The sequence below is a fragment of the Sebastes fasciatus genome, chromosome 13, assembly GCF_043250625.1.
Source record: "Sebastes fasciatus isolate fSebFas1 chromosome 13, fSebFas1.pri, whole genome shotgun sequence".
Classification (NCBI taxonomy): Eukaryota; Metazoa; Chordata; class Actinopteri; order Perciformes; family Sebastidae; genus Sebastes; species Sebastes fasciatus.
In genome coordinates, this window is record NC_133807.1 from 33,520,446 (window position 1) to 33,545,402 (window position 24,957).

Sequence of the window (24,957 nt, forward strand, 5' to 3'; positions counted from 1 at the left end):
TGATAAGACTTTTTTTTACCAGAGTCGGGAGGACGTTTTGATAATTGTTCCCTAACAACGTGAAAGAAGTGAGTGAACTTCTGCACGCCGATACGTCTTTAAAGGAGCCACGTTTCATTAACAGAAGTGTCGCTGCTGAAATGAACTCATCAGTGACGAGTTATCGGTTTGTTTTTGTGTCTTCAAATTACGGCTTCATTTCCTCAAACTGCTGAATTAGTTCCCTTCTTAGAATTTCTACGAGAAAAAGTTTCTATAAAACGTCAGGAAATAATTTCCCAAATTTTCTTTAAATGACTTTTATTTTGTCAGATGAAAAGAAAATTTATAAAATAAATAATAAATACTAAATTGAAGATAGTAAACTCTTTGGTGAAGATTTTGATGGTGGTTTCGGTTTTTTAAGTATTTCAGAGACCACTGCCTTTCTTTAATCTGAACAAAAAATGTTCTGAGTACCATTTCAAAATGTTAATAATAATAAATAATAAAGCTTCAGCTAGAAAAGGAACTAATAAAATAAAGTCGTCAGTGAACATTTGGCAGAATCGTTGGTAAATGTTCAAGAAAAAAAGTACAGATTTATGAGGGGAAAAAATCAACTATTCTGTGAGACTAAAGTGGTAAATTTATGAGAAAAACCTACAACTTTGAGGAAAAAAATTAATGTTCTCTGAGATTAAAGTGGTAAATTTACGAGAATTAAAAATCACTAATTTGCGAGAGAAAAATCAAATATTCTCTGAGATTAAATTTACAAGAAAACAACTAAAATTTGAGGGAAAAAATCTATATTCTCTGAGATTAAATTGATAAATCTAAAAGAAAAGTCACAAATTAATTAGGAAAACAATTCAATATTAAAAAATAATTCAGTTTATAAAAGATACGAAACAAACTGCAGAACTTAAAACGATGAGTCGATTTAATTGTTTGTATAAAATAAATTATTAATAAATTCATGCATTTATCACAGAAATAATTGAGTAATTTGAGGGAATGATTTTGTTAATTTGAAGCTCAAATTTTCTAATTTAGGGAACAAAAGAATCAAAAGTTTTTCTCCTTTTTGGACTTTTTCTTTTCTTTCTTTCTTTCTGTTGTTGTGTTGCGTAGAGATCCTTAAGGTGAGGAACAGATTTTAAACTAGATGACGTCTCTGCAAACTGTTCAGAGATCAGCTGACGAGTCTGATTAAAGCAGAGCGGGACGGACGGACAGACGGACAGACGGCTGGTCATCTTTAGAAATTAGACTTGTTTTTCTTCTATGAAAAGAAACTTGATGTTTTTATTATTATTATAAACATGAAACTGATGTTTTAAACAGATGTTTTGTCTTCGTTTTAGCAAAAAAGCAGTTTTTGTTTGTTTCTTGACTTGTGTTCCCAACAAATACTTGAATTTCTTAAAAAAAAATGTTTAGAGTTAAAGTAGTGAATGATAAATAAATAAATAAATGGACACTGGATAATATTCCTCTAATGTTCAAACGTCACTTCTTTTCTCATGTTTACCTCAACTAGCTCAGAGCCTTCATAATAATAATTATTATTAATACCTCTGTTACTAGTAAAAGTCCTGCGTTCAAAAAGTACAAAAGTATCAGCATCAAAATGTACTTCAAGTAGTGAAAGTAAAAGTACTCATTCTGCAGATTAATCTGTTATATTATAGTATTCTAATGATTGATGCATTAATGTGTTCATCACTTTAATGCTGCAGCTGGTAAATGTGGAGCTACTTTTAATGACTGCTGCTAGTTTAATCTATAATACATCATTTATTAGATGATTCAATTTTATATTGATAATCTGTGAAGTAACTAAAACTGTCCGATAAATGTTGTGGAGTAGAAGCATAAAAACAACTCACAAATTTATGAGGAAAACATTTATTTTCTCTGAGATTAAAGTTTTGAATTTATAAGAAAAATTTACAAATTTATGAGAGAAATTGTATGTTATCTGAGATTAAAGTCGTAAATTTAAAAGAAAAATTTACAAGGCAAACAAATTAATATTTTTGAGATTAAAGTGGTAGATTTACGAGAAAAAGAATCACAAGTTTATGAGTAAAAAAATAATATTCGCTGAGATTAAAGTGGTAAATTTACAAGAAAATAATTCACAAAATTGAGGAAAAAAAATTATATTCTCTGGGATTAAGGTGGTAAATTTACAAGAAAATAATTCACAAATTTATGATGAAAAAATTCAAATATTCTCAGATTTAAGTGGTAAATCTACAAAAAAAAAATATCAAATTTATGAAGAAAAAAAAATATATTCTCTGGGATTAAAGTGGTGAATTTACAAGAAAATTTTACAAATTTACGAGGCAAACAAATTAATTGAGTTTAAAGTGATAAATTTACAAGAAAAAAACTCAGTTACGAGAAAAAAATCAATTGTTCTCTGAGACAAAGTGGTAAATTTACAGGAAAATCTCACAAATTTATTAGAAAAACGATTAAATATTCTCTGAGATTAAAGTGGTAAATTTACAAGAAAATAATTAACAAATTAATGAGGAAAACTATTTAATATTCTCTGAGATTAAAGTGTTAAAATTAAGGGAAAAAATATAGTTTAAATCTATAATAATACATCATGTATTAGATGATTAGATTTTATATTAATAATCTGTAAAGTAACTAAAACTGTCAGATAAAGTACTGTAAAAGTAAAAGAACAGTGTAGAGATGAGTGTGCCCTCCTCCTCCTCCTCTTCCTCCTCCTCCTCCTCCTCCTCTGACAGGTGGCAGCTCCTCCCAGCTGATCCTCCTCGCTGAGCTCCTGGAAACCCGTCCTCATTTAACACACACACACACACACACACACACACACACACACACACTCGTCCAGGTGGACCGGGACCATGTGGGTCCTCCTGGCTGCCGGCTCCGTCTTCTTCCCCGGACTCTACCTGCTCTCCAGACACACTCTGAGACACATGGGATGGAGCGAGGGAGACGCCGCCGTCGTGTCCACACGGTAACAACACACACACACACACACACACACACACACACACTGATTTACATTAACGCTCTGCAGACTTTCCTACCCTTGTGAGGACCTCCTTTTTGTCCTCAGACAGGTTGTGAGCCTCAAATGATAAAATAATAAAGAGATGTCAGTACTGCTCCTGGTCTGCTCCTGGTCTCTGCTCCTGGTCTCTGCTCCTGGTCTCCGCTCCTAGTCTCTGCTCCTGGTCTCTGCTCCTGGTCTCTGGTCCTAGTCTCTGCTCCTGGTCTCTGATGGAAGACGACTCTCTGGAGTTTATTATCAGAGTCGCACTTCATCTTAGTTACACTAAAACTAATGTACGGAGGCACAAACATGTCTGATTTATTACATTTCTTTTACAATCGCTCGACACGCTGCAACTTAAAGTGACTTAAACTTAAACATCTTTTAAACTCGTTTCTGTTGTGAGAGTTTCCGGTTTCTCTCGCTCTGCTCCTCTCTCGTCTCTTTGCATGGAGGATTTGCAAAAATCAAATGAACCCTTCATGTGTTTTTTCTTAAAGGGGACAGACTGTACTGTGTCCTGCTCACTTCCAGGTTGTACTTAATGTTTCTACTAGAACACGTTTACAAGCTTTAAAGGACCAGTGGGTAGCGTTCAGGGGGATCTATTGGCAGAATATAATATTAATAAGTATGTTTTCTTCAGTGTATAATCACCTGATAATAAGAATTGTGTTTTGGTTACCTCAGAATGAGCCGGTTGTATCTACATCCGGAGCGGCAAAAAGATGAAACTGTGGTGTTTTTTGACAACAGCTGCTGATGCCATTTTGGACTGTAGAAACATAACAGAGCAACACGCTTATTTTTTCCATTAAACGATTAATCGTTGACGTCTCAGGGCCGCCGTATATCGAGTGAGGAGCTTTCTACCGATGTAAAGTCTGTTAAGGTCGTGTGATGTCAGCCGTCACCTCCCCGCCTCTGTTTGCTCCTTAAAGTTCAGATGGATCGCCGTGACGACAACCTCCCGTTTGTTAAACAGATTATTTTCTGTCCTCTCAGGCTGGTGTCGTCCGTCCAGGCCGTCATGGCGTCCTCAGCCGGATGCATCATCGCCTCGTCCTGCGGGGACGTCGTGGAGGACAGGTGAATGAGAACACACCATCAACACACACTCTGTAGTTTAATCTGACTTCACCGTCCTGCTGCCTCTAAAACTCACTAGAGCTCCACATCTGGATTCAATATTCCCCAACCAGTTCACTACTTCCTCCTGCTTCAACGTGTCCTCCTACAACGGCTTGTGTTTGATATCTTACCAAAAGTTATTCCACATTTTTGGATGTCCAGCAACACCTGACAAAACATATTCATCAGGTTTAGGAAAATCAAAGAGACGAAACTGGCTACCGCCATTTTGGACTGTAACGTAAAAACGTGACGCAACAACGTGACGCAACAATGTGACGCAGCAACGTAACGAAACAACGTAAATAAAAACAACCGCCCTTAGAGGACTTTCTTATGTAAAACAAGGTTGTTACGTAAAACAAGGTTACGTAAAACAAGGTTACGTAAAACAAGGTTACGTAAAACAAGGTTACGTGAAACAAGGTTACGTGAAACAAGGTTACGTGAAACAAGGTTACGTGAAACAAAGTTAAGTGAAACAAAGTTAAGTGAAACAAAGTTACGTAAAACAAAGTTACGTAAAACAAAGTTACGTGAAACAAGGTTACGTGAAACAAGGTTACGTGAAACAAGGTTACGTGAAACAAGGTTACGTGAAACAAGGTTACGTGAAACAAAGTTAAGTGAAACAAAGTTAAGTGAAACAAGGTTACGTAAAACAAGGTTACGTGAAACAAGGTTACGTGAAACAAGGTTACGTGAAACAAGGTTACGTGAAACAAAGTTACGTGAAACAAGGTTACGTGAAACAAGGTTACGTGAAACAAGGTTACGTTCATTATTATTATTATTTTTTATATTACGGTTTATGCTCGCCATAGTGAAGTCGGTGCGAAGTGCGTAGCGTTGGCAAAGAGCATGGAAGCATAGAGTGTTGTTTTGACAACAGCTGCAGCTGCCATTTTGGACTGAAAACGTTGATTACATTTATATTATTTTATTGTTCAACACAGGACATTTCAGTAGAATATGACAATAGAATAGAAATAATGTAGTTTTACTTTTGTACGGCTCTTTGTAGGCGGACGTTTTACTGTCGTCTGGTAGGCGTTTTCAGTCTGGCGGAGGCGTAGCTCTGCTGCTGGGCGCAGATGTTGCAATGGAACGAACACTTTCACTTCTTATCAATATACGTTCTATAGGAAAAGATGGTGGTTTGGGTTTAAATACAATACAACAGTAACTTAAGTGGAAGTTCAGCCACAAAACTATTTGTTTACAGTGATTTAACGTTAATGTTTATGTGTAATAAAGGCATATTTACTTCTTCTGCCTTGTTCAAAACTTATATAACAATAAAATAACAAGAAAAAGGATTTATTACAGAACTTGAGTCGACTATACCAATAGTCATAGTAACAATAATAATAGATCAATAAATAAACCACTTAATTAATCTGTTCATTAGTAAAATAATAATAGTAGTAATCATATTAATAATGACAAAAAAACAATGTCTAAGACGTGAGTCTAACCAAACTCCATTCATATTTCTGTTGTTTTAAAGGAAACACTCAGGGCTGCTCTGACTTTATTTAAGTCCTTTTGGGAGAATACAGCAGAGAGTTGAATGAATGGAATGATATCAGTATTAAAACAGACTGAGTCTTCATCATCATGAATGAGTGAATGAACTGAACTTCAGTCGGTCTGTAATCTAGTTAACAATCTGAGGCAGCAGCACTGAAGCTATTTGAGTCTCTAAGATGCTCACAGTAATCCTGCACGCTGAGGATGATGGGAAACTAAATGATGAAGAAGAGGAGGAGGAGGAGGAGGGTGGGGTTGTTTCAGTAAATCCCTGCAGGTGTCGCCTGTCAGCGCCTTCATTTCCCAGTCAAAGTGGAGCGGAGCTGCATTTGGTTATCAAATCAAATCTGCTCAGAGTTCATCTCAACTCCAACAATCCTCTCAGTTTGTTGAGAGACGTTTAGTCGACACATTGACTCTGTTCTCTCTTCCTGTTTCCTCCTCAGTCATTGGCTGACCGACACCTACATCCTGTTTGCCACGCCGTACTTTGCCTACGACGTCTACGCCATGTTCGTGTGCTACTGGTACAAGCTGCAGGTCAAAGGTCACGAGGAGGAGGAGGAGGAGGGCGTCAGGTGGAAGGGAGCCGCTGTGGCCGGTTACCTGCGCAGAGAGATGCTCATGGTGCTGCATCACATCTTCATGGTGGCCTTCTGCTTCCCCGCATCACTGGTAACCATGGCAACGAGGACTGTGATGATGGAGTGTGACCTCTAGCGCTGGCTTTAGCTTCACGGCTAGTAAGGCTGAGGAGAGAGAAATCATCGACACGTTGATGAATTATGAGGCCACGACCAAACTGTAGTACAGTTAGTGTCCACTAGAGGCTGCAGTGGTCAATATTATTATTATTATTATTACTATTATCATTATTATTATTATTTTATCATTATTATTATAATTATCATTATTACTATTATTATTTTATCATTATTACTATTATTATTATTATTAGTAGTAGTAGTAGTATTGCTATTATATTATTACTATTATTATTATTATTATCATTACTATGCTATTATTATTATTATTATTATTATCATTATTACTATTATCATTATTATATTATTATTATTACTATTACTATTATATTAATATTATTAATATTCCTATTATTATTATTATTATTATCATCATTATTATTACTATTATTATTATTTATCATTATTACTATTAATATTATTATTATCATTACTATATTATTATTATTATCCTTATTATTATTACTATATTATTATTATTATTACTATTACTATTATATTAATATTATTAATATTCCTATTATCATTATTATTATTATTTTAGCATTATTATTTCATCATTATTATTATCATTATCATTATTATTACTATTATTATTTATCATTATTACTATTATTATTATTATTAGCAGTAGTAGTATTGCTATTATATTATTATTATTATTATTATTACAATACTATTATTATTATTATCCTTATTATTATTACTATTATCATTATTATATTAATATTATTAATATTCCTATTATTATTATTATCATTATTATTACTATTATTATTTATCATTATTACTATTATTATTATTATTAGCAGTAGTAGTATTGCTATTATATTATTATTACTATACTATTATTATTATTATTATTATCATTATTATTATTATATTATTGTTATTCCTATTATATTATTATTATTCCTATTATTATTATTATTACTATTATTATTACTGTTTTGTATCATTATTATTATTAGTACTATTATTATTATAAGTAGTATTATTGCTATTATTATTATTGCTATTATTATTATTATTAGTATAAGTAGTATTATTGCTTTTATTATTACTATTATTATTATCATCATTATGTATTAATAATTCTAATACAGTCTAATACTGCACTCCATTAAATACCTATAATGTTCCTTCTTGTGTGTGCGTGCGTGCGTGCGTGCGTGCGTGCGTGGTGTGTGCGTGTGTGTGTGTCAGCTGTGGCGGCAGGGTAAAGGTGATTTCTTCCAGGGCGTTTTGTTCCTGGCGGAGCTCAGCACGCCGTTCGTCTGTCTGGGGAAAGTCCTGATCCAGGTAAACGAACACAGACAGAAATACAGATGTTATTAATATAATCTCCACAAACTAATTATCTCAAGTTAAATGACCTTTTGATGAATATTTATCTCTCTCTGTTGACTACCGTTCATATTTTAATCTGAAATAAGGTTCGGTGGTGGTCCAGAGGAAGGGGCGGGACTTCACCTCTCTATTGAAAACACGTCCCTTCTGAGCCTCCGTACTCTCTTCTTCACTCTCTTTCTTCTTCTTCTTCTTCTTCTTCTCTTGCCAGTACAAGAAGCAGCACACTCTGCTGCACAAAGTCAACGGAGTCCTCCTGCTGCTCACCTTCTTCAGCTGCCGGGTGTTGCTCTTCCCGTACCTGTACTACGCCTACAGCAGGTAACTGGAGCGCTGTGATGCTTCACATTATTTCACATAAAACGTCTTCAGAAACATATTTCAGTGAACTATTTTCGTGGTATAAGAGAGGAAAGTTTCCAAACGAGCCGTCATGTTGGTTCCTGTTTGAAAGCCAGGAGCAGCAGCCCGCGAGGGAAAGAGTTCATCCAATCAGGTGTCTAGTGGAAGCCCGTCAAGCGTCCAACGCTGCGTAGTGAGGCGATCCCTCGCCATAAAAAAACGCCCCCGTGGACACGAACCATGACCCTTTAAAGGCTGGTTTAGGCTCTCCGTAGTGAAGCCGGCGAGAGGTGCGTGGTGTCGGCAAAGAGCATGCAATCATAGAGACGAAACTCCTGTGTTGATCTGACAACAGCCGCAGCGGCCATTTTGGACTGAAAACGTTTATTATATTTATATATATAACAACGTAACGTAACAACGTGAAACAAGGTTGCGTGAAACAAGGTTGCGTGAAACAAGGTTGCGTGAAACAAGGTTGCGTGAAACAAGGTGACTTGAAACAAGGTGACTTGAAACAAGGTGACTTGAAACAAGGTGACGTGAAACAAGGTGACTTGAAACAAGCTGACGTGAAACAAGGTGACGTGAAACAAGGTGACGTGAAACAAGGTGACTTGAAACAAGGTGACTTGAAACAAGGTGACGTGAAACAAGGTGACGTGAAACAAGGGGACGTGAAACAAGCTGACGTGAAACAAGGGGACGTGAAACAAGGTGACGTGAAACAAGGTGACGTGAAACAAGGGGACGTGAAACAAGGTGACGTGAAACAAGGTGACGTGAAACAAGGTGACTTGAAACAAGGTGACTTGAAACAAGCTGACGTGAAACAAGGTGACGTGAAACAAGGTGACGTGAAACAAGCTGACGTGAAACAAGGTGACGTGAAACAAGCTGACGTGAAACAAGGTGACGTGAAACAAGCTGACGTGAAACAAGGTGACGTGAAACAAGCTGACGTGAAACAAGCTGACGTGAAACAAGGTGACTTGAAACAAGCTGACGTGAAACAAGGTGACGTGAAACAAGCTGACGTGAAACAAGGTGACGTGAAACAAGGTGACGTGAAACAAGGGGACGTGAAACAAGGTGACGTGAAACAAGGGGACGTGAAACAAGCTGACGTGAAACAAGGGGACGTGAAACAAGGTGACGTGAAACAAGGGGACGTGAAACAAGGGGACGTGAAACAAGGGGACGTGAAACAAGCTGACGTGAAACAAGCTGACGTGAAACAAGGGGACGTGAAACAAGCTGACGTGAAACAAGCTGACGTGAAACAAGCTGACGTGAAACAAGCTGACGTGAAACAAGGTGACGTGAAACAAGGTGACGTGAAACAAGCTGACGTGAAACAAGGGGACGTGAAACAAGGTGACGTGAAACAAGGGGACGTGAAACAAGCTGACGTGAAACAAGGGGACGTGAAACAAGGTGACGTGAAACAAGGTGACGTGAAACAAGGTTGCGTGAAACAAGGTTGCGTGAAACAAGGTTGCGTGAAACAAGGTGACGTGAAACAAGGTGACTTGAAACAAGGTGACGTGAAACAAGGTGACTTGAAACAAGGTGACTTGAAACAAGCTGACGTGAAACAAGGTGACGTGAAACAAGGTGACGTGAAACAAGCTGACGTGAAACAAGGGGACGTGAAACAAGGTGACGTGAAACAAGCTGACGTGAAACAAGGGGACGTGAAACAAGGTGACGTGAAACAAGCTGACGGGAAACGAGGTTACGTTAATTATTATTATTGTTATTTTTTATCATTTTATTATTCAGTCCAAAATGGCGGAAGCGTAGCTCTGCTGCTGGGCGCGGATGTTGCAATGGAACAAACACTATCACTTCTTATCATTATCTGTTTTTTGCCGTTGGTCTGTGTTAGCTGATCTCTGTGCGTTGGTCTCTGTGTTAGTTGATGTCTGACGGTGTCTGCTTGGTGTGTCAGGTACGCGTCTGTCCCGGTGTACGCGGTGCCCCTGGTGGCCCCGTGGCAGTGCAACCTGGGCGCCGCTCTGCTGTGGCCTCTGCAGCTCTACTGGTTCACTCTGATCTGCAGAGGAGCTCTCCGCCTGTCCGCCGCAGGACGGCGCTCAGAATCAGAATCTAAAGCCGACGGCGACGGCTGCCTGACGGCAAGTAATGGCTGCAGGTCTCATCAGGAGGATGGACGGACGCACGGACACTGAAGCTGCAGACGTGGTTGTTTACTACAGACGGCGAGTGTTTCTCCTCACGTGATGGACGGATAGAGGAGAGGAGGGTGAATAAAGGGTGGAGGTGGTGGTGATGATGATGATGAAGGCCTCATAACGCTCCAGTTTACTGTGGAGAAGTCTGACTGATGACTGAAATGAAGAACATTAAAGATCCACCACGAACAAGTTTCACCAGCTGAGGAACGGAGAGGAATCAGAGTTTTATTAACGTCGACACACTGAGAGACTGTTTCTGATCAATGTGATCAATACTGACTGAGTTTATATTAACTGTATTCATTGTCCACACATACTGTATGTACAGGCAAAGTATAACAATAATAACTTAAAATAGGGAAGGGGATTCAAATACAGTCAAATCTAAAGCACATGTTTATATAATTATTATATTTATATTATATTATTATATATTATATTATTATAATTATAATATAAGCTGGATCAAAATAAAATGTGACTTAATTATCAATTTCCAGTGTCCCTTCTTCACCTTTATTATGTTGTTTACTTTTACTGTAACAGAGTATTTTTATAGTGTAGTACTAGTACTTTTACTGTAACAGTATTTTTATAGTGTAGTATTAGTACTTTTACTGTAACAGTATTTTTATAGTGTAGTATTAGTACTTTTACTGCAGTAGTCGGTGTATCTCGTGTGTGTGTGTGTGTGTGTGTGTGTGTGTGTGTGTGTGTGTGCGTGGTGGGGGGTAGTAGTCGGTCTATCTCATGGGGGTGTTGGGTATTGGGGGTCTACTCTGAACTTCCCGCTCGTTCTTCCGGTTCACAGTTTTTTGAGTTTTTCCTTAAAATCACGTTTTTACTCTTTTTTTGTAACAGCAGCTGTCAACGACCTGACGACCTGAACTATCGCGAGACTGAGTCAGAGAGCGAGAGTAGAGGACGGGTTCAGGCTGATAGCAACATTACTCACTGATCAGCAACAACAACAACCTCTAACATCAGTATTCATCTGTTATTATACTATAATGATGATGAACTGTGAGCCAGGACTCACCACAGAGACACGGAGGAACTCACTGGACTGAGATATACAGGTAGAGAACACCAACACACACTGAGGAGGAACTATATAGATAGCTAGGTTAGCTAAAGCTAGCTGGTTTATTAATAGCTAACAGCTAACGGTTAGCTGTTAGCTGTTAGCTGCTAGCTGTTAGCTGTTAGCTGTTAGCTGCTAGCTGCTGGCTGTTAGCTGCTAGCTGCTGGCTGTTAGCTGCTAGCTGCTGGCTGTTGGCTGCTAGCTGCTGGCTGTTAGCTGCTAGATGTTAGCTGCTGGCTGTTAGCTGCTAGCTGCTGGCTGTTAGCTGCTAGCTGTTAGCTGCTGGCTGTTAGCTGCTGGCTGTTAGCTGCTGGCTGTTAGCTGCTGGCTGTTAGCTGCTAGCTGCTAGCTGCTGGTGGTTGAATGTGTCTTCAGCTCAGCAGCGTCACTAACTGAGATAAATACTACCAGCATCACCAGATAAAGCTGCTGATTAGCAGCAGGCTGGTGTTATCGGGTTAGCTGTTAGCTGGACACGGCTACACGCCTGTACAGAGCTGAATGAGACACACATTCATGTTAGCATGCTAACGAGCTAGTTCATGTTAGCATGCTAACGAGAGAGAACCTGATATTAAGACAACAATATCAGCAGCTAGCATCAATAACCTGCTGGAGGAAGTATCCAGGTCCTCTACTGCAGTACAACTACTAATACTACTCTGTTACAGTACAACTACTAATACTACTCTGTTACAGTACAACTACTAATACTACTCTGTTACAGTACAACTACTAATACTACTCTGTTACAGTACAACTACTAATACTACTCTGAAAATACTCTGTTACACTAAAACTACTAATACTACTCTGAAAATACTCTGTTACACTAAAACTACTAATACTACTCTGAAAACACTCTGTTACAGTAAAACTACTAATACTACTCTGAAAATACTCTGTTACAGTAAAACTACTAATACTACTCTGAAAATACTCTGTTACAGTAAAACTACTAATACTACTCTGAAAATACTCTGTTACAGTAAAACTACTAATACTACTCTGAAAATACTCTGTTACAGTAAAACTACTAATACTACTCTGTTACAGTACAACTACTAATACTACTCTGTTACAGTACAACTACTAATACTACTCTGAAAATACTCTGTTACAGTAAAACTACTAATACTACACTGAAAATACTCTGTTACAGTAAAACTACTAATACTACTCTGAAAATACTCTGTTGCAGTAAAACTACTAATACTACTCTGAAAATACTCTGTTACAGTAAAACTACTAATACTACACTGAAAATACTCTGTTACAGTAAAACTACTAATACTACACTGAAAATACTCTGTTGCAGTAAAACTACTAATACTGCTCTGAAAATACTCTGTTACAGTAAAACTACTAATACTACTCTGAAAATACTCTTACAGTAAAACTACTAATACTACTCTGAAAATACTCTGTTGCAGTAAAACTACTAATACTACACTGAAAATACTCTGTTACAGTAAAAGTACTAATACTACACTGAAAATACTCTTACAGTAAAACTACTAATACTACTCTGAAAATACTCTTACAGTAAAACTACTAATACTACTCTGAAAATACTCTGTTGCAGTAAAACTACTAATACTACACTGAAAATACTCTGTTACAGTAAAAGTACTACTCTGAAAATACTCTGTTACAGTTAATGTACTAATACTACTCTGTGAAAATACTCTGTTGCAGTAAAACTACTAATACCACACTGAAAATACTCTATTACAGTAAAACTACTAATACCACACTGAAAATACTCTGTTACAGTAAAACTACTAATACCACACTGAAAATACTCTATTACAGTAAAACTACTAATACTACACTGAAAATACTCTGTTGCAGTAAAACTACTAATACTACACTGAAAATACTCTGTTACAGTAAAAGTACTACTCTGAAAATACTCTGTTACAGTTAATGTACTAATACTACTCTGTGAAAATACTCTGTTGCAGTAAAACTACTAATACCACACTGAAAATACTCTATTACAGTAAAACTACTAATACCACACTGAAAATACTCTGTTACAGTAAAACTACTAATACCACACTGAAAATACTCTATTACAGTAAAACTACTAATACTACACTGAAAATACTCTGTTGCAGTAAAACTACTAATACTACACTGAAAATACTCTGTTACAGTAAAAGTACTACTCTGAAAATACTCTGTTACAGTTAATGTACTAATACTACTCTGTGAAAATACTCTGTTGCAGTAAAACTACTAATACCACACTGAAAATACTCTATTACAGTAAAACTACTAATACCACACTGAAAATACTCTGTTACAGTAAAACTACTAATACCACACTGAAAATACTCTATTACAGTAAAACTACTAATACCACACTGAAAATACTCTGTTACAGTAAAACTACTAATACCACACTGAAAATACTCTATTACAGTAAAACTACTAATACCACACTGAAAATACTCTGTTATAATAAAACTACCAATACTACTCTGAAAATACTCTGTCACAGTAAAACTACTAATACCACACTGTGAAAATAAATGCACCGACTTTTTCAGTCCCGATACCGATAGAGATACCTGGGCTTCGGCCGATACCGTGGACCGATCCGATACCAGTGTTTAATTAATAAGCTGTATGTCTCACTGTGTATAACGCAACATATTGCTTTCTTAGGAACTTGGTAAAAAATCCTCAAAATGAACACTAATCTGTTAAAACCTTAACAACCTAATTTAATGCAGCAACAAATTGGTCAAAACTTATATTATATATAATGTTAGGGATGCACCGATACCAGTATCGGGTATCGGGTCCGTTACTGTGCTCATGTACTTGTGCTCATGTACTCGTACTCGTACTTTCAAAACGGCTCCGATACAACGGCACCGATACCACTTTACGGCAGCAGCACGTTAACTTTTCGGGTCCTATTGCACGCGCTCACGCTCCACCTCCCCAATGGTGCGACTCCACAGCCTGCCGTGTGTCGCTCACATCCTCCAGCTGGCTGTTAACGAGGGTCTTTTGGCACAGAGAAGTACTCGTATCGGTACTCGGTATCGGCGAGTGCCCAAATGGAAGTACTTGCACTTGTACTCTGAAAAAAGTGGTATCGGTGCATCCTTATATAATGTATATAGTATATAAATATAGAAGAGAATTGAATAGATCGGCCCCATTGTGCATCCCTGATTTTTATAGCTGTAAAGTCTCCAGAGGGTGATTTGCAGAGTAAATAAGTGCTCACAGTTTGTTTCTGTGTGTTTCCAGGATGTGGCCACGTTTCTCTGGATGTCTGACAGACGGTGAAGAAGGGGCACACCTTGTGAATCCCACACATCTTACCTCCTCTATCCATCCATCTACTGGCTGTCTCAGTCCCACATGTTCTCGTTGAAAACGTATTTAAATTCACAAAATAATGTAGCAGAAAGCTTCGCCTCGGAGATATTTGACCTCTTTTAACCCCATCCTGCATGGGTCCGGTGCATTTTAAGTCTTTATTTTTAGATGGGGCTGAGCACAACACTTAAGTTCACACTCATTTGTAAATTATTAGACCAATGTGCCGTGTTTGCCCCCAGTCAGTCCCCCCAGCTGTGCAATCACTTCAGCTTTCTGTTGTATGTTTGAAGTGATTTGATCGACCATCAAGCCAATCAGAATGAACGGCTCTCTTTTAACCCCGCCCAGCCCGAGGGCGGCAAACTCCTCTCCGTTACCCCCCTCGCCCTCCCCATCTCCGTCCCCTCCGTCTCCCTCCATGCTGCCCCTGTCCCCCCGGCCGCCTCCTCTGCCCCCTCTGGTGAGCCCACCAACCCAGGCTCACCCGTCCTCCCTGTCAGATACCCCCACGCCGTCCCCCTCGCCATGCCTGAGCTGGACCGAATTCTGTGAGCTCCATGCCCGCGTTGCAGCCGGTGACTTTGCACGCCACTTTCGGGCTTTTCTCCTGGAAAACCCCCACTACTCTTCAGACTCAGCGACCGCCTTCTGCCGGCGCTTCACCGACCGCTTCGTCCGTCACTTCCAGAGTGAGCTGGAGGGGGCGCTCCCGCAGAGCTGTGCTTCTGGGAGGGACGACATGGCGAGCTGGGCTCCCCAGTCAGATGCTACTTCCCTGGAAGAGGAAGCGGTTTCGCCCCTGTCGGCGTCTGGGGGCGCTATCCTCCCGTGTCCCCCGATTAACACGACACGGGTCTTATCGAAGCCTGCGCCGGCACGGCTGGTGCTGGAGAACCGCAGCGGGGACAGGTTTCAAGATTCTTACGCCCACGGCCAAGTCCTGCCTCCATCTTCATCATCGTCATGTTGCTCCTCAGTGGGAGGGAACAACGGCCGGCGTGAGGAGAGGGGGGCTATGATGGCCCCTGGGAATGGGGAAGCACCAGTTGAGGAAGAGGAGGACAGCTGGTTAGGGGTAGCGTCTGTGGGGGAAGACGTAGAGCCAGAAGAGCGGGAGGCAGAGTCTGCAGAGGTGGACAGCGCCGACCCGTCCTACACTCCTCAGATTCCACCCTCGGCCTCTCCTCCACCTGGCTCCAAAGGTAACGGTACGCCCAACTCCAAAAACAAACTGAAGAAACGCTTCTCTCTGCGGAGCGTGGGTCGCAGTGTGCGGGGGAGCGTCCGGGGCATCCTGCACTGGCGGAGCTCGTCCAGTGACTCGGCCCAGAGCCAGCTGCCCTCCAGCTACAGCTACACGATGGGCGTGCAGGACGCCACCTTGGTTTCAACCTCAAAGAGGAACTCTGGTACGCAGCCTCCTACACCCACCTCCTCCATGCCTGTTTCCCTGTCCATGCCCCTCTCCCTTCCCCACTCCTCCTCCTCCTCGCTGCCGCCCTCATCTTCAAGCAGCGCCACCTCTCTGTCTCTTTCGGAGGCTGCTCGGGATCGGCGGCGGAGCAACGGCGAAGGAGGCGAGAAGGAGAAGTGGAGCCATCGTCTCGAGAAACTCAGACTATCGCGATCCCCTCCTCCTGTCCTCACCCCGACAGCCGCCGGCCCTCACTCCGCCTCCTCCACGCTGCCTCCGAGCAGTGCCGCCGCCGCCGCCATGGGACCTCCGAGGAAGGTGGGCCGGTTGGTGCGAGAGGGCGGAGTGAGCGTCAGCTCATCCAGCGACGAGTTGAGCGCAAGCCACGGCTTTTCCGGCTTCTCGTTCGGTCTCCTGCATCACGGTACGGACAACAACAATGCCGCCTCGGCTTCGTCTGCTGCAGCTCAGGCCGGCGCGGTGCAGCCGCTGGCCAGCGGAGGGAACGTGCCCTGGAGAGGAGGACGCTGGCACAAGTGTCGTCTGGTCCTCAAAGAGAGGGACCGAGAAGGTGGCGAGCGGGGAGAGGAGTACTACTTGGAATTCTTCATTCCACCTAAAGTAAGTGTGAAACGTTAAAACACGTTTACAGTCAGCTGATGTGTTAAATTTAAATCATTCCTGCATACGAGATCAGATCAGATCAATCTTATTGATCCCAGGCAGCAGAAGAACAGATGTGGGAACAGTCCTTTGTTTGCGTTTTCGGGGGGGGGGGGGGGGGGGGTCATGGCAGCGGTTCTGCTCTCCGGCGCCAGTCCTCCTCTATTGGTTAGTCAGTTATTGATGTTGCTCGGTTTGTCTCCCCAGTCATCGAAGCCCCGGCTGACGGTCCCTTGCTGCTCCATCGCGGATGTGAGGAGCACCACAGCGCTGGAGGTCCCCGATAAGGAGAACACCTTTCTGCTGCAGGTAACTCTGCCAACTCTGGGCACCTTTTACCCAGAGTTCCTTATGTTTTCAGCTTATTCCCTATTAGATGAGGAGAGACAGTTAGTTTGAAGTTTGAAGCTTCACCCCTCGGCTTTCTCTTCTTCTTTTATTCCCTCTCAGCTGGACGGCTCAGCGCAGTACGTGATCGAGACCCGTGACGCAGTGCAGATGAGAGCCTGGCTGAGTGACATCAGGAACGGCATCTGTCTCAGGTAATGAATGACTGAATGAATGAATCACTGAATGACTGAATGAATGACTGAATGGGGTCACCCGGGTGTTAAAGTATGTGAAGAACATTGTGTGTGACAACATGAACTAACTAACTAGCATCTGTCTCCCACAGTGAACAGGAAGATCCTGAAGGTGTGTGCGTGGGGCCGTTGGACATCAGCGGGACGCCTGAGACTGTTGACCGTCTGTCACAAGGTATTTCTGAAAGTTCCCCCTTCTTTCTTACTGTATGTTAGTGTGTGCATGTATCAAAGGGATAGTTGTGGTGTTTCTCAGTGTGGTTGTATGAGGTTCTTCTCCATAGTCAGTGTATTACCTACAGTAGAACCAGACAGGAGTTAACAGCACGGGAGCAAAGAGACGTACTGCAGCTAAACACATTTTAGACACCTAAAAAAATCTGTTTAAGTGTGAGCTATATTTAGAATATTTTCACCGCTTTACCTCGCCGTCAGGCAGCCCTTTCTGACGGGGAACTGAAGCTGTTATCTGTGCTCTCTTCAAAGCCACCAGACTCCATTCACAAAAACAGTAATGTTACCTCACAGAACACAGGAGCTGCTGCTCTACCGCTGCCTCCATCGGTTAGTTATTGTGTGACTTTAGCGTATGAACTAATCCTTTAAAACACCAATAACACAAACTAACTAACCAATCGAGGCAGCGGTAGAATATTCTAAATATAGCGTAGACTAAGGGGCGCGCTGCATGCTGCGATGATGATGATGAAGTTTAATTTAGCAGTAAAAGCCTCACTGACTAAACTAACTGTAAATCGTTGCTTTACTGTTTGATTTTGATTGTTGTGATGTTCTCGGACAGAAAGGGTGAAGCCAGTGAAGTAGTAGCTCTGGGTAGACCTGCTAGACTAAAATGATTAACTTCTTGTATTAACAGAAGAAAGTAAAGCCTGAGTTTGGTTATTCCTTGTCACATGACATGTGGTGCACGCTGCTTATACTTTAATCTTGGAGCCGTCACGCCCTGAAAAAGAGGCGCTTGGGAACGCTGGCGAAAAAATGGATTTGAGCAAAAACCACAGCATGTGAGCATTTTGCTGCTAACCCCGAGTTCAGCGGTCAGCAACCTGCGTCTCTTCAGCTCCTCTCCAGTGGCTCCCTGTGGAGGTTTAAACATGGAAATGAATAACTGTTTTTTTTTTATATTTTCATTTTTATTTATCATTGTTGTAGATCTATGGTACGACGGTACGACGGAGTGTTAGGGCCACATTGAGGAAAAAAATAAATCTGAGATTTAGAGAATAAAGTCATAAATTCATAAAGTAGTCATTTTACGTTTTATTCTTTTTTTCTCATAAAGTTATGACTTTATTCTTGTAATATTACGAGTTTTTTCTATTTATTTTTTTAAACTGTTACCTTCATCACAATGCTCAAATGTTTTGCAGCTTCAGACAGATTTTTTCTTTTTTTGTTTGCCTAAAATGTCTCTTTTGATAGTAAAGGTCGCTGACCCCTGATATAGTTAATAACTTTCTTTTATCGTTGTCTCAGTGTGTTACGGAGGTATTGGAGGCTCCTCGCCTCTGATGGATCCCCTCCCACCGGAGCTGCCACCTCGAGCCCCTCTCGACGAACCAGACAGCCGGGGCGGGGTTAGCCTCGGCACCCCTTTCGCTGAGACGCCAGACGCCACAGGTGAGCCAAACGTCCTTTTCTTTTAAACAATAAAGATGTAGGTATTGAACCAAAGCTCAGTTGGCCAGGCGGCACCAAAAAGCCTTCCAGTTTTCCGTTTATAATGACAATAACATGCTGTGAAAATGCTCCATTTTATACCTTAAAGTATCATATGTGCCATATTCACCATCCTCCAGGCTCCTTCCTGTTCTCTGAGGTGATCACCGCCGAGGCTGTGGAGCACCCGCTCAGCGAGTGTCAGTGGTTCCACGGCACGCTGTCCCGTCTCAAAGCTGCTCAGCTGGTGTTGGCTGGAGGCCCGGCGAGCCACGGCGTCTTCCTTGTTCGCCAGAGCGAGACACGGCGCGGGGAATACGTCCTCACCTTTAACTTCCAGGGCAAGGCCAAGGTGAGTCTGGGACTTCAGCTCTGTGTGATTTATTTCTTTAACGCTTTAAACTCAGTCAATAATAAACAATAATAATTAATAAAAGTGTTGAAATTGAAGAAACAATTTATATATAAAATATTTGATGGAACTAAACAAAGATAAATAAATAAATGACATTAAATGTAGCAAAAATAATATTAAAAATAAATGTAACCATTAATGAATTGATCAAATGTGACATAAATTGATATTTTTGTTTTAATTTGTTTCTTTATTTATTTATCTTTGTATTAATTTCCTTATTTATTTACTCTTCTCTTTAATTTTCCCTTTTATTTATTTATGTATATATAGATTTTTTCATTTTGAAATAGATTTTTTTATATTTGCATTTATTATTTATTTGTCTTGCATTTATTTTTTATTTAATTATGCATTTATTTTATATTTATTTTTAAATGTATGTATTTATTTATTGATGCATGATTTTCCCTTTGCATTTCACCCTTTATTTATTTCCCCAAACTTATTTATTTCTGTATTCTTTTCTGTATACATTTCTGCCTCATTATGCAAATGAGACGACAGTCACTCAATGTGTGTTGTCATGGAGATAGGCTTCAATTAATGGCTACATTTATTTTTTATATTATTTTTTTTGCTACATTTAATTACATTTTTTAAATTTTTTTATTGAGTCATTTATTTATTTATTATAGATTTTAGCAGGTTCCGTACAATGTGATGACGTGAAAGACAGACTGTTTTTTTTATTATTATTATTTCGTTACGGGGCAATACTCTGGAGCCACCGCGTGTTGTCACCATGTTTTGTACTGTACATAACATAATGTAGTGACGTCATCACATGATGACGTGAAAAGACAGAAGCCTTCCTGCTGCAAAAATAATGAATGCTCTCGATATTATGGTTTTATTTTAGAGGGACTTAAACAGGATCATACAAACAACGATTTCCTGCAGGAGGCTGTTTGTAAAGGGTTAATTCACCTCCGTGATTGCATTGCTGCTTTTGTTGGTTCACTACTGCCACCTGTAGGTCAGGGCAATAGTGGCGGGACTGTTTATTGCGTCACCTGTGTGTCCCCATGCTCCATTATTGCAACTAGTGGTCCAAAGACTCCACGGGGAACGTTTAAGATGTAACACACCTGTCATTTTGAGTTTTGAGATGTCGTATGTTTAGTTTCTGTTTTGGGATGCAACTATCGTTTATTATCAATCCCCCGGTTATTTTCTCTCTAATCAATGCATTTGTGGTTTATAAAATGCCAGAAAATAGTGAAATATGTCTTCAAGAAGTCTTCAAATGTTTTGTCCGACCAACAGTCCAAAAAAACTAAAGATATTCAGTTGACAACGATATAAAACAGATAAATCAGGAAATGGTTTCGCTGCAGGAGCTGGAAGTCGGAGTTGTTTTCAGATTAAATTCATCCCGTCTTTGCTCTCTTCTTCCCTCCAGCACCTCCGTCTGTCCCTGAACGAGGACGGTCAGTGCCGAGTGCAGCACCTTTGGTTCCAGTCAATCTTCGACATGCTGGAGCACTTCCGGGTGCACCCGATCCCCCTGGAGTCCGGCGGCGCCTCGGACGTCACGCTCATCAGCTTCGTGGGTGCCACCGCTGTTCGCCAGCCAGGTACGAGTGAACCTCACTACTCTCTCCAAATATACAAAGAAGAGACACAGAAAAACCAGCGACGGTGATCAGAGAGGAAACAAAGCGTTCAGCGTTTAAGGCCTAAAGCCAGGATCAGACTACAGGATGTGTTTGACGGTTACCATGGTCACTATGTCAGATTAGACGATAGAGAGTCAGAAATTCTTGTCGTGACTTGGCCGCGACGCATGACCGACTACACGTTGGTCCCCTCCTCCGACAATACACTCTCTCCCGGCACCGCCGTCTTAATATACGGGCTTACCGTGGCTCAAGCCCTCCGAGCCCGACCATGTAAAGGGGCCCACGAGGCTCCAGGGGAAAACTCTAAAAATATAATTCACAGGGAGAAGAGAAAGCGGGCGCGCAACGGGATGCTCCATGCGCAAAGACGCAACGGCGTTGGTGTTTTTTTACTCCGACACAACCTAGATTGAATATCCTACCGCGAGGTCCGGCAGCAGTTGAAGGTGCGATGACATCATTCTGCATAATAAGTAGTCTTCTGTTTACAGCTGTGTGCGTCTGAGCTCAGCCAGTCAGATTCACGGCCGTCCACGGAACACGTCGTGGAAACCATCGGTTGACGGCATCGGTTGACGTGAACTACGACACACTACACAAGATAAAACCATTGATTATCACACACGACACTTATTTATAGTTCCTGATCTGAGATGACGGCCGCATCGGGCTATAATCAGGCTGACATCGTGTAGTCTGAACCGGGCATTAAGGGGGACGCTGGGATTTAATCAAATAGTCTGTGGGAGAGATGTAAAGCTCCGGGTAGTCTTGCACTAAAATGATTAACTTCTCCTTATATTTAGCGTCGATAATATGATATTTACAGATATCTGCCGGCTGGTTGTTCCTCGTCATAAGACATGCAGTACTGCGTTCCAGAAGTTTAAATATTTTGCAGGGTGTCTACGTTGACAACAGTAGATTTGAGAGCTAAAAAAACGTGGCATGTGAGCGGCCCTTCACGGTTTGAAACCTGGAAGATCATCATGAAGGTGTGTCTGCTGGAAGTAAACCCATCAAAGGTGTTTTTATGTGTTTGTGCACATGCATGCTGCTCATATCTGATTTTATATCTATATCTACAGATATAGATATATATATAAACATCAGTCACATCTACTTCATCTCTCACGTCATCCTCCTCTCTTCTCCATGTCACCGTAGATCTCAAACAACATCTGCTTGTTTGTCTAAGAAGCATCAAACTCCTCAACTTCAACAAAAAACACTAAAAGTTCAGCGTGTCAGAAGTGTTCAAAATGGCAGTCGGGAGTAGAAACTAATATTAACCGCTGACCTGCAGCGTTCTCCAGCTGCTCCTGTGTTGCTGCACCCATCGCTGTTCTGACCTCTCTGTTGTTGTTGTTGTTGTTGTTGTCTGTTGTATCCGTTGGCTCATCCCTTGCAGGCCGAGACAGAGCAGGCAGTCGGCCTACAGTCTGTGATGTCATCACCACGCGCCATCCTGACTCTCCATCAACCCCCATCTCTGACTGTGTGTAAGTGAGACCGGACTCGGCTGAGAGAACCTCTGAGAGAGGGAGAGAGGGAGAGAGGGAGAGAGGGAGAGAGGGAGAGAGGGAGTGTTTGGGAGCGAGTGGCTGAATTTCTTTATGTCGGACATATTTCTCATTGCAGTCTCATTATACAGTATATATATATATATATATATATATATATATATATATATATAGGATGCATATATATATATATATATTGAAGATATTTGACGGAACTAAAACAAAAATAAATAAATAAATGTCATTAAATGTATCAAAAATAATATTAAAAATAAATGTAGACATTAATTTTTAACCCCTTTGAAGATGGCCATGACAGTTTTTCCTCACCAAATTTGAGCGTTAGTTTGGAGTGTTATTTCACCTCCTTCATGATGAGCTAGTATGACATGGTTGGTAGCGATGGATTCATCAGGCTTTATAGTTTCAGATGATGCCAGTATCTTCATCTCGAGCTTTAAAACTGAACCGCTACAATCTAAACATCACAAGTTAATGCGTTAAAGAAATTAGTGGCGTTAAAACAAATTTGCGTTAACTTTGAAAACCTTCTACTGATCAAACGATGTCTACTATTGATCATAGTGTTAAGACTGTGTGTGTGTGTGTGCGTGCGTGCGTGCGTGCGTGTGTGTGTGTGTGTTCCTGGTATTGGACTGCCTCCATGACTCCCATGATGGACTCCATGACCGCAGACTTCTTCCACCTAACCGCCCACTCACGGTCACTTTCTCTCTTTTTCTCTCCCGCCTCTCACCCTCCTCACGCTGTCACTTCACTCCTTCACTCCACCTTTTGGCCTTATTTCCTCTTCCTCCTCTGCCTTCCTTTATTTACACTTTTCTCTCTCATTTCCCTCCTTTTTTTCCCTTTCTTTCTCTCTCTCTCTCTCTCTCTCTCTCTCTCTCTCTGTCTCTCTCTCTCTCTCTCTCTGTCTCTCTCTCTCTCTCTCTCTCTCGTCTGTTTCTGCTCCATGCAGACTTGACCAGCAGACCCCGTAGCCCACCTCAGCCTCCTCCGCTGCCGCCGGGCCGCCCGCCGCCCCCGACTCCTCCCCAGGAGAGAGGAGGAAACGAGACGGAGGCTGGAGGAGGAGGAGGAGGTAGGAGTAGGAGGAGGAGGAGGAGCAGCAGGAGGAGGAGCAGGAGGAGGAGCAGGAGGAGGAGGAGCGGCGACTGTGGTGACAACGGCGACGACAGGAGGAGGAGGAGGAGGAGGAAGTGGAGGCAGCGGAGGTGGTAGTGGAGGAGGAGTGGAAGACTGGGAGGAGAGGGACAGGGACACTCCTCTCCGCCAATTAGAAGCCGTGGAGGGAGGAGAAGAGAGGGACGGAGCGAGGGCGCCCCGAGCCATCGACAACCAGTACTCCTTCTTCTGATGAAGGGAAGACCAGGAGGAGGAGGAAGAGAAAGAGGATGAGGAGGAGGAGGAGGAGAAGGAGGAGGAGAAGGAGAAGGAGGAGGAGTGTATGTGTGTTTGTGTTTGAGTGTGTGTGTGAGCGAACGAACGTGAGATTGGATGAGGCGGCGTACATCATAGCCATTCATAACCAGTATTTTTATTTTGTTAGCAAGGTGGAGGAGAAGCGGTGGAGGTGGAGGAGGAGGAGGAGGAGGAGGAGGAGGAGGAGGAGGAGGAGGAGGAGGAGGAGGAGGAGGAGGAGGAGGAGGAGGAGGAGGAGGAGGAGGAGGAGGAGGAAGAGGTGGTGTAAAAGTACTAACACTATACGAGAGAGAGAGAAGCAGAGACGGAGAGACGGGTGAGAGCAGCTTTACAACACTAACTAGCGGTACATTTCTTTTTTCTTTAGTATTTAGTCAGATAAGCTTTGTGTTTTTTGCCGGTACGACTCACAGCGGGCTCTCCTCCTGGTACGTGAACAGCAGCGAGAGCTGGAGCGCTGTGAAGCCAGCAGTCCTGATACCTCACAGTGGTCCTGCCAAGACAGCACACTACGCTAGCCCAGAGGCCAAACACACACTACAGACATCTGTACTGTGGCAGGTAGACCCAAAACTACACTCTCTACCTGGTAGCGAGACCACGTCACAGCAGGCTCCATTTAAAAGCTTCTACATGGAGAAACAGGCAGGAGTTACCAGGATGGGGGGGCGGCAGCAAAACAGATTTTAGACACCTAAGAACATCAATAGCAGTTTAAGTGTACGCTATATTTAGAATATTTTTACCTCTTTACCTCGCCGTCAGACAGCCACCAGACTCCATTGATAAAAACAGTAATTTTACCTCTCAGAACACAGGAGGT

The 24,957-nt window shown here is 41.6% G+C and overlaps 2 protein-coding genes across 2 annotated transcripts; both read left to right on the plus strand.

Moving 5' to 3' along the window:
- The first annotated feature begins 1,600 nt into the window (after positions 1 to 1,600).
- Positions 1,601 to 10,831, plus strand: LOC141781352 (ceramide synthase-like). Its single transcript, XM_074657052.1, has 6 exons — positions 1,601 to 2,995; positions 4,040 to 4,123; positions 6,145 to 6,373; positions 7,669 to 7,764; positions 8,024 to 8,133; positions 10,109 to 10,831. The coding sequence occupies exons 1-6, from the start codon at positions 2,880 to 2,882 to the stop codon at positions 10,347 to 10,349; spliced, it is 876 nt and encodes a 291-aa protein (XP_074513153.1). The 5' UTR covers positions 1,601 to 2,879; the 3' UTR covers positions 10,350 to 10,831.
- A 431-nt stretch (positions 10,832 to 11,262) lies between these two features.
- On the plus strand, positions 11,263 to 24,237 carry sh2b1 (SH2B adaptor protein 1). Its single transcript, XM_074657053.1, is given in 10 exon segments — positions 11,263 to 11,434; positions 14,713 to 16,822; positions 17,072 to 17,173; positions 17,315 to 17,406; positions 17,541 to 17,623; positions 18,946 to 19,089; positions 19,269 to 19,480; positions 20,949 to 21,123; positions 23,671 to 23,798; positions 23,800 to 24,237. Coding segments are annotated over 9 exon segments (2,922 nt in total). The 5' UTR covers positions 11,263 to 11,434; positions 14,713 to 15,106; the 3' UTR covers positions 24,070 to 24,237.
- The last annotated feature ends 720 nt before the right edge of the window (positions 24,238 to 24,957 follow it).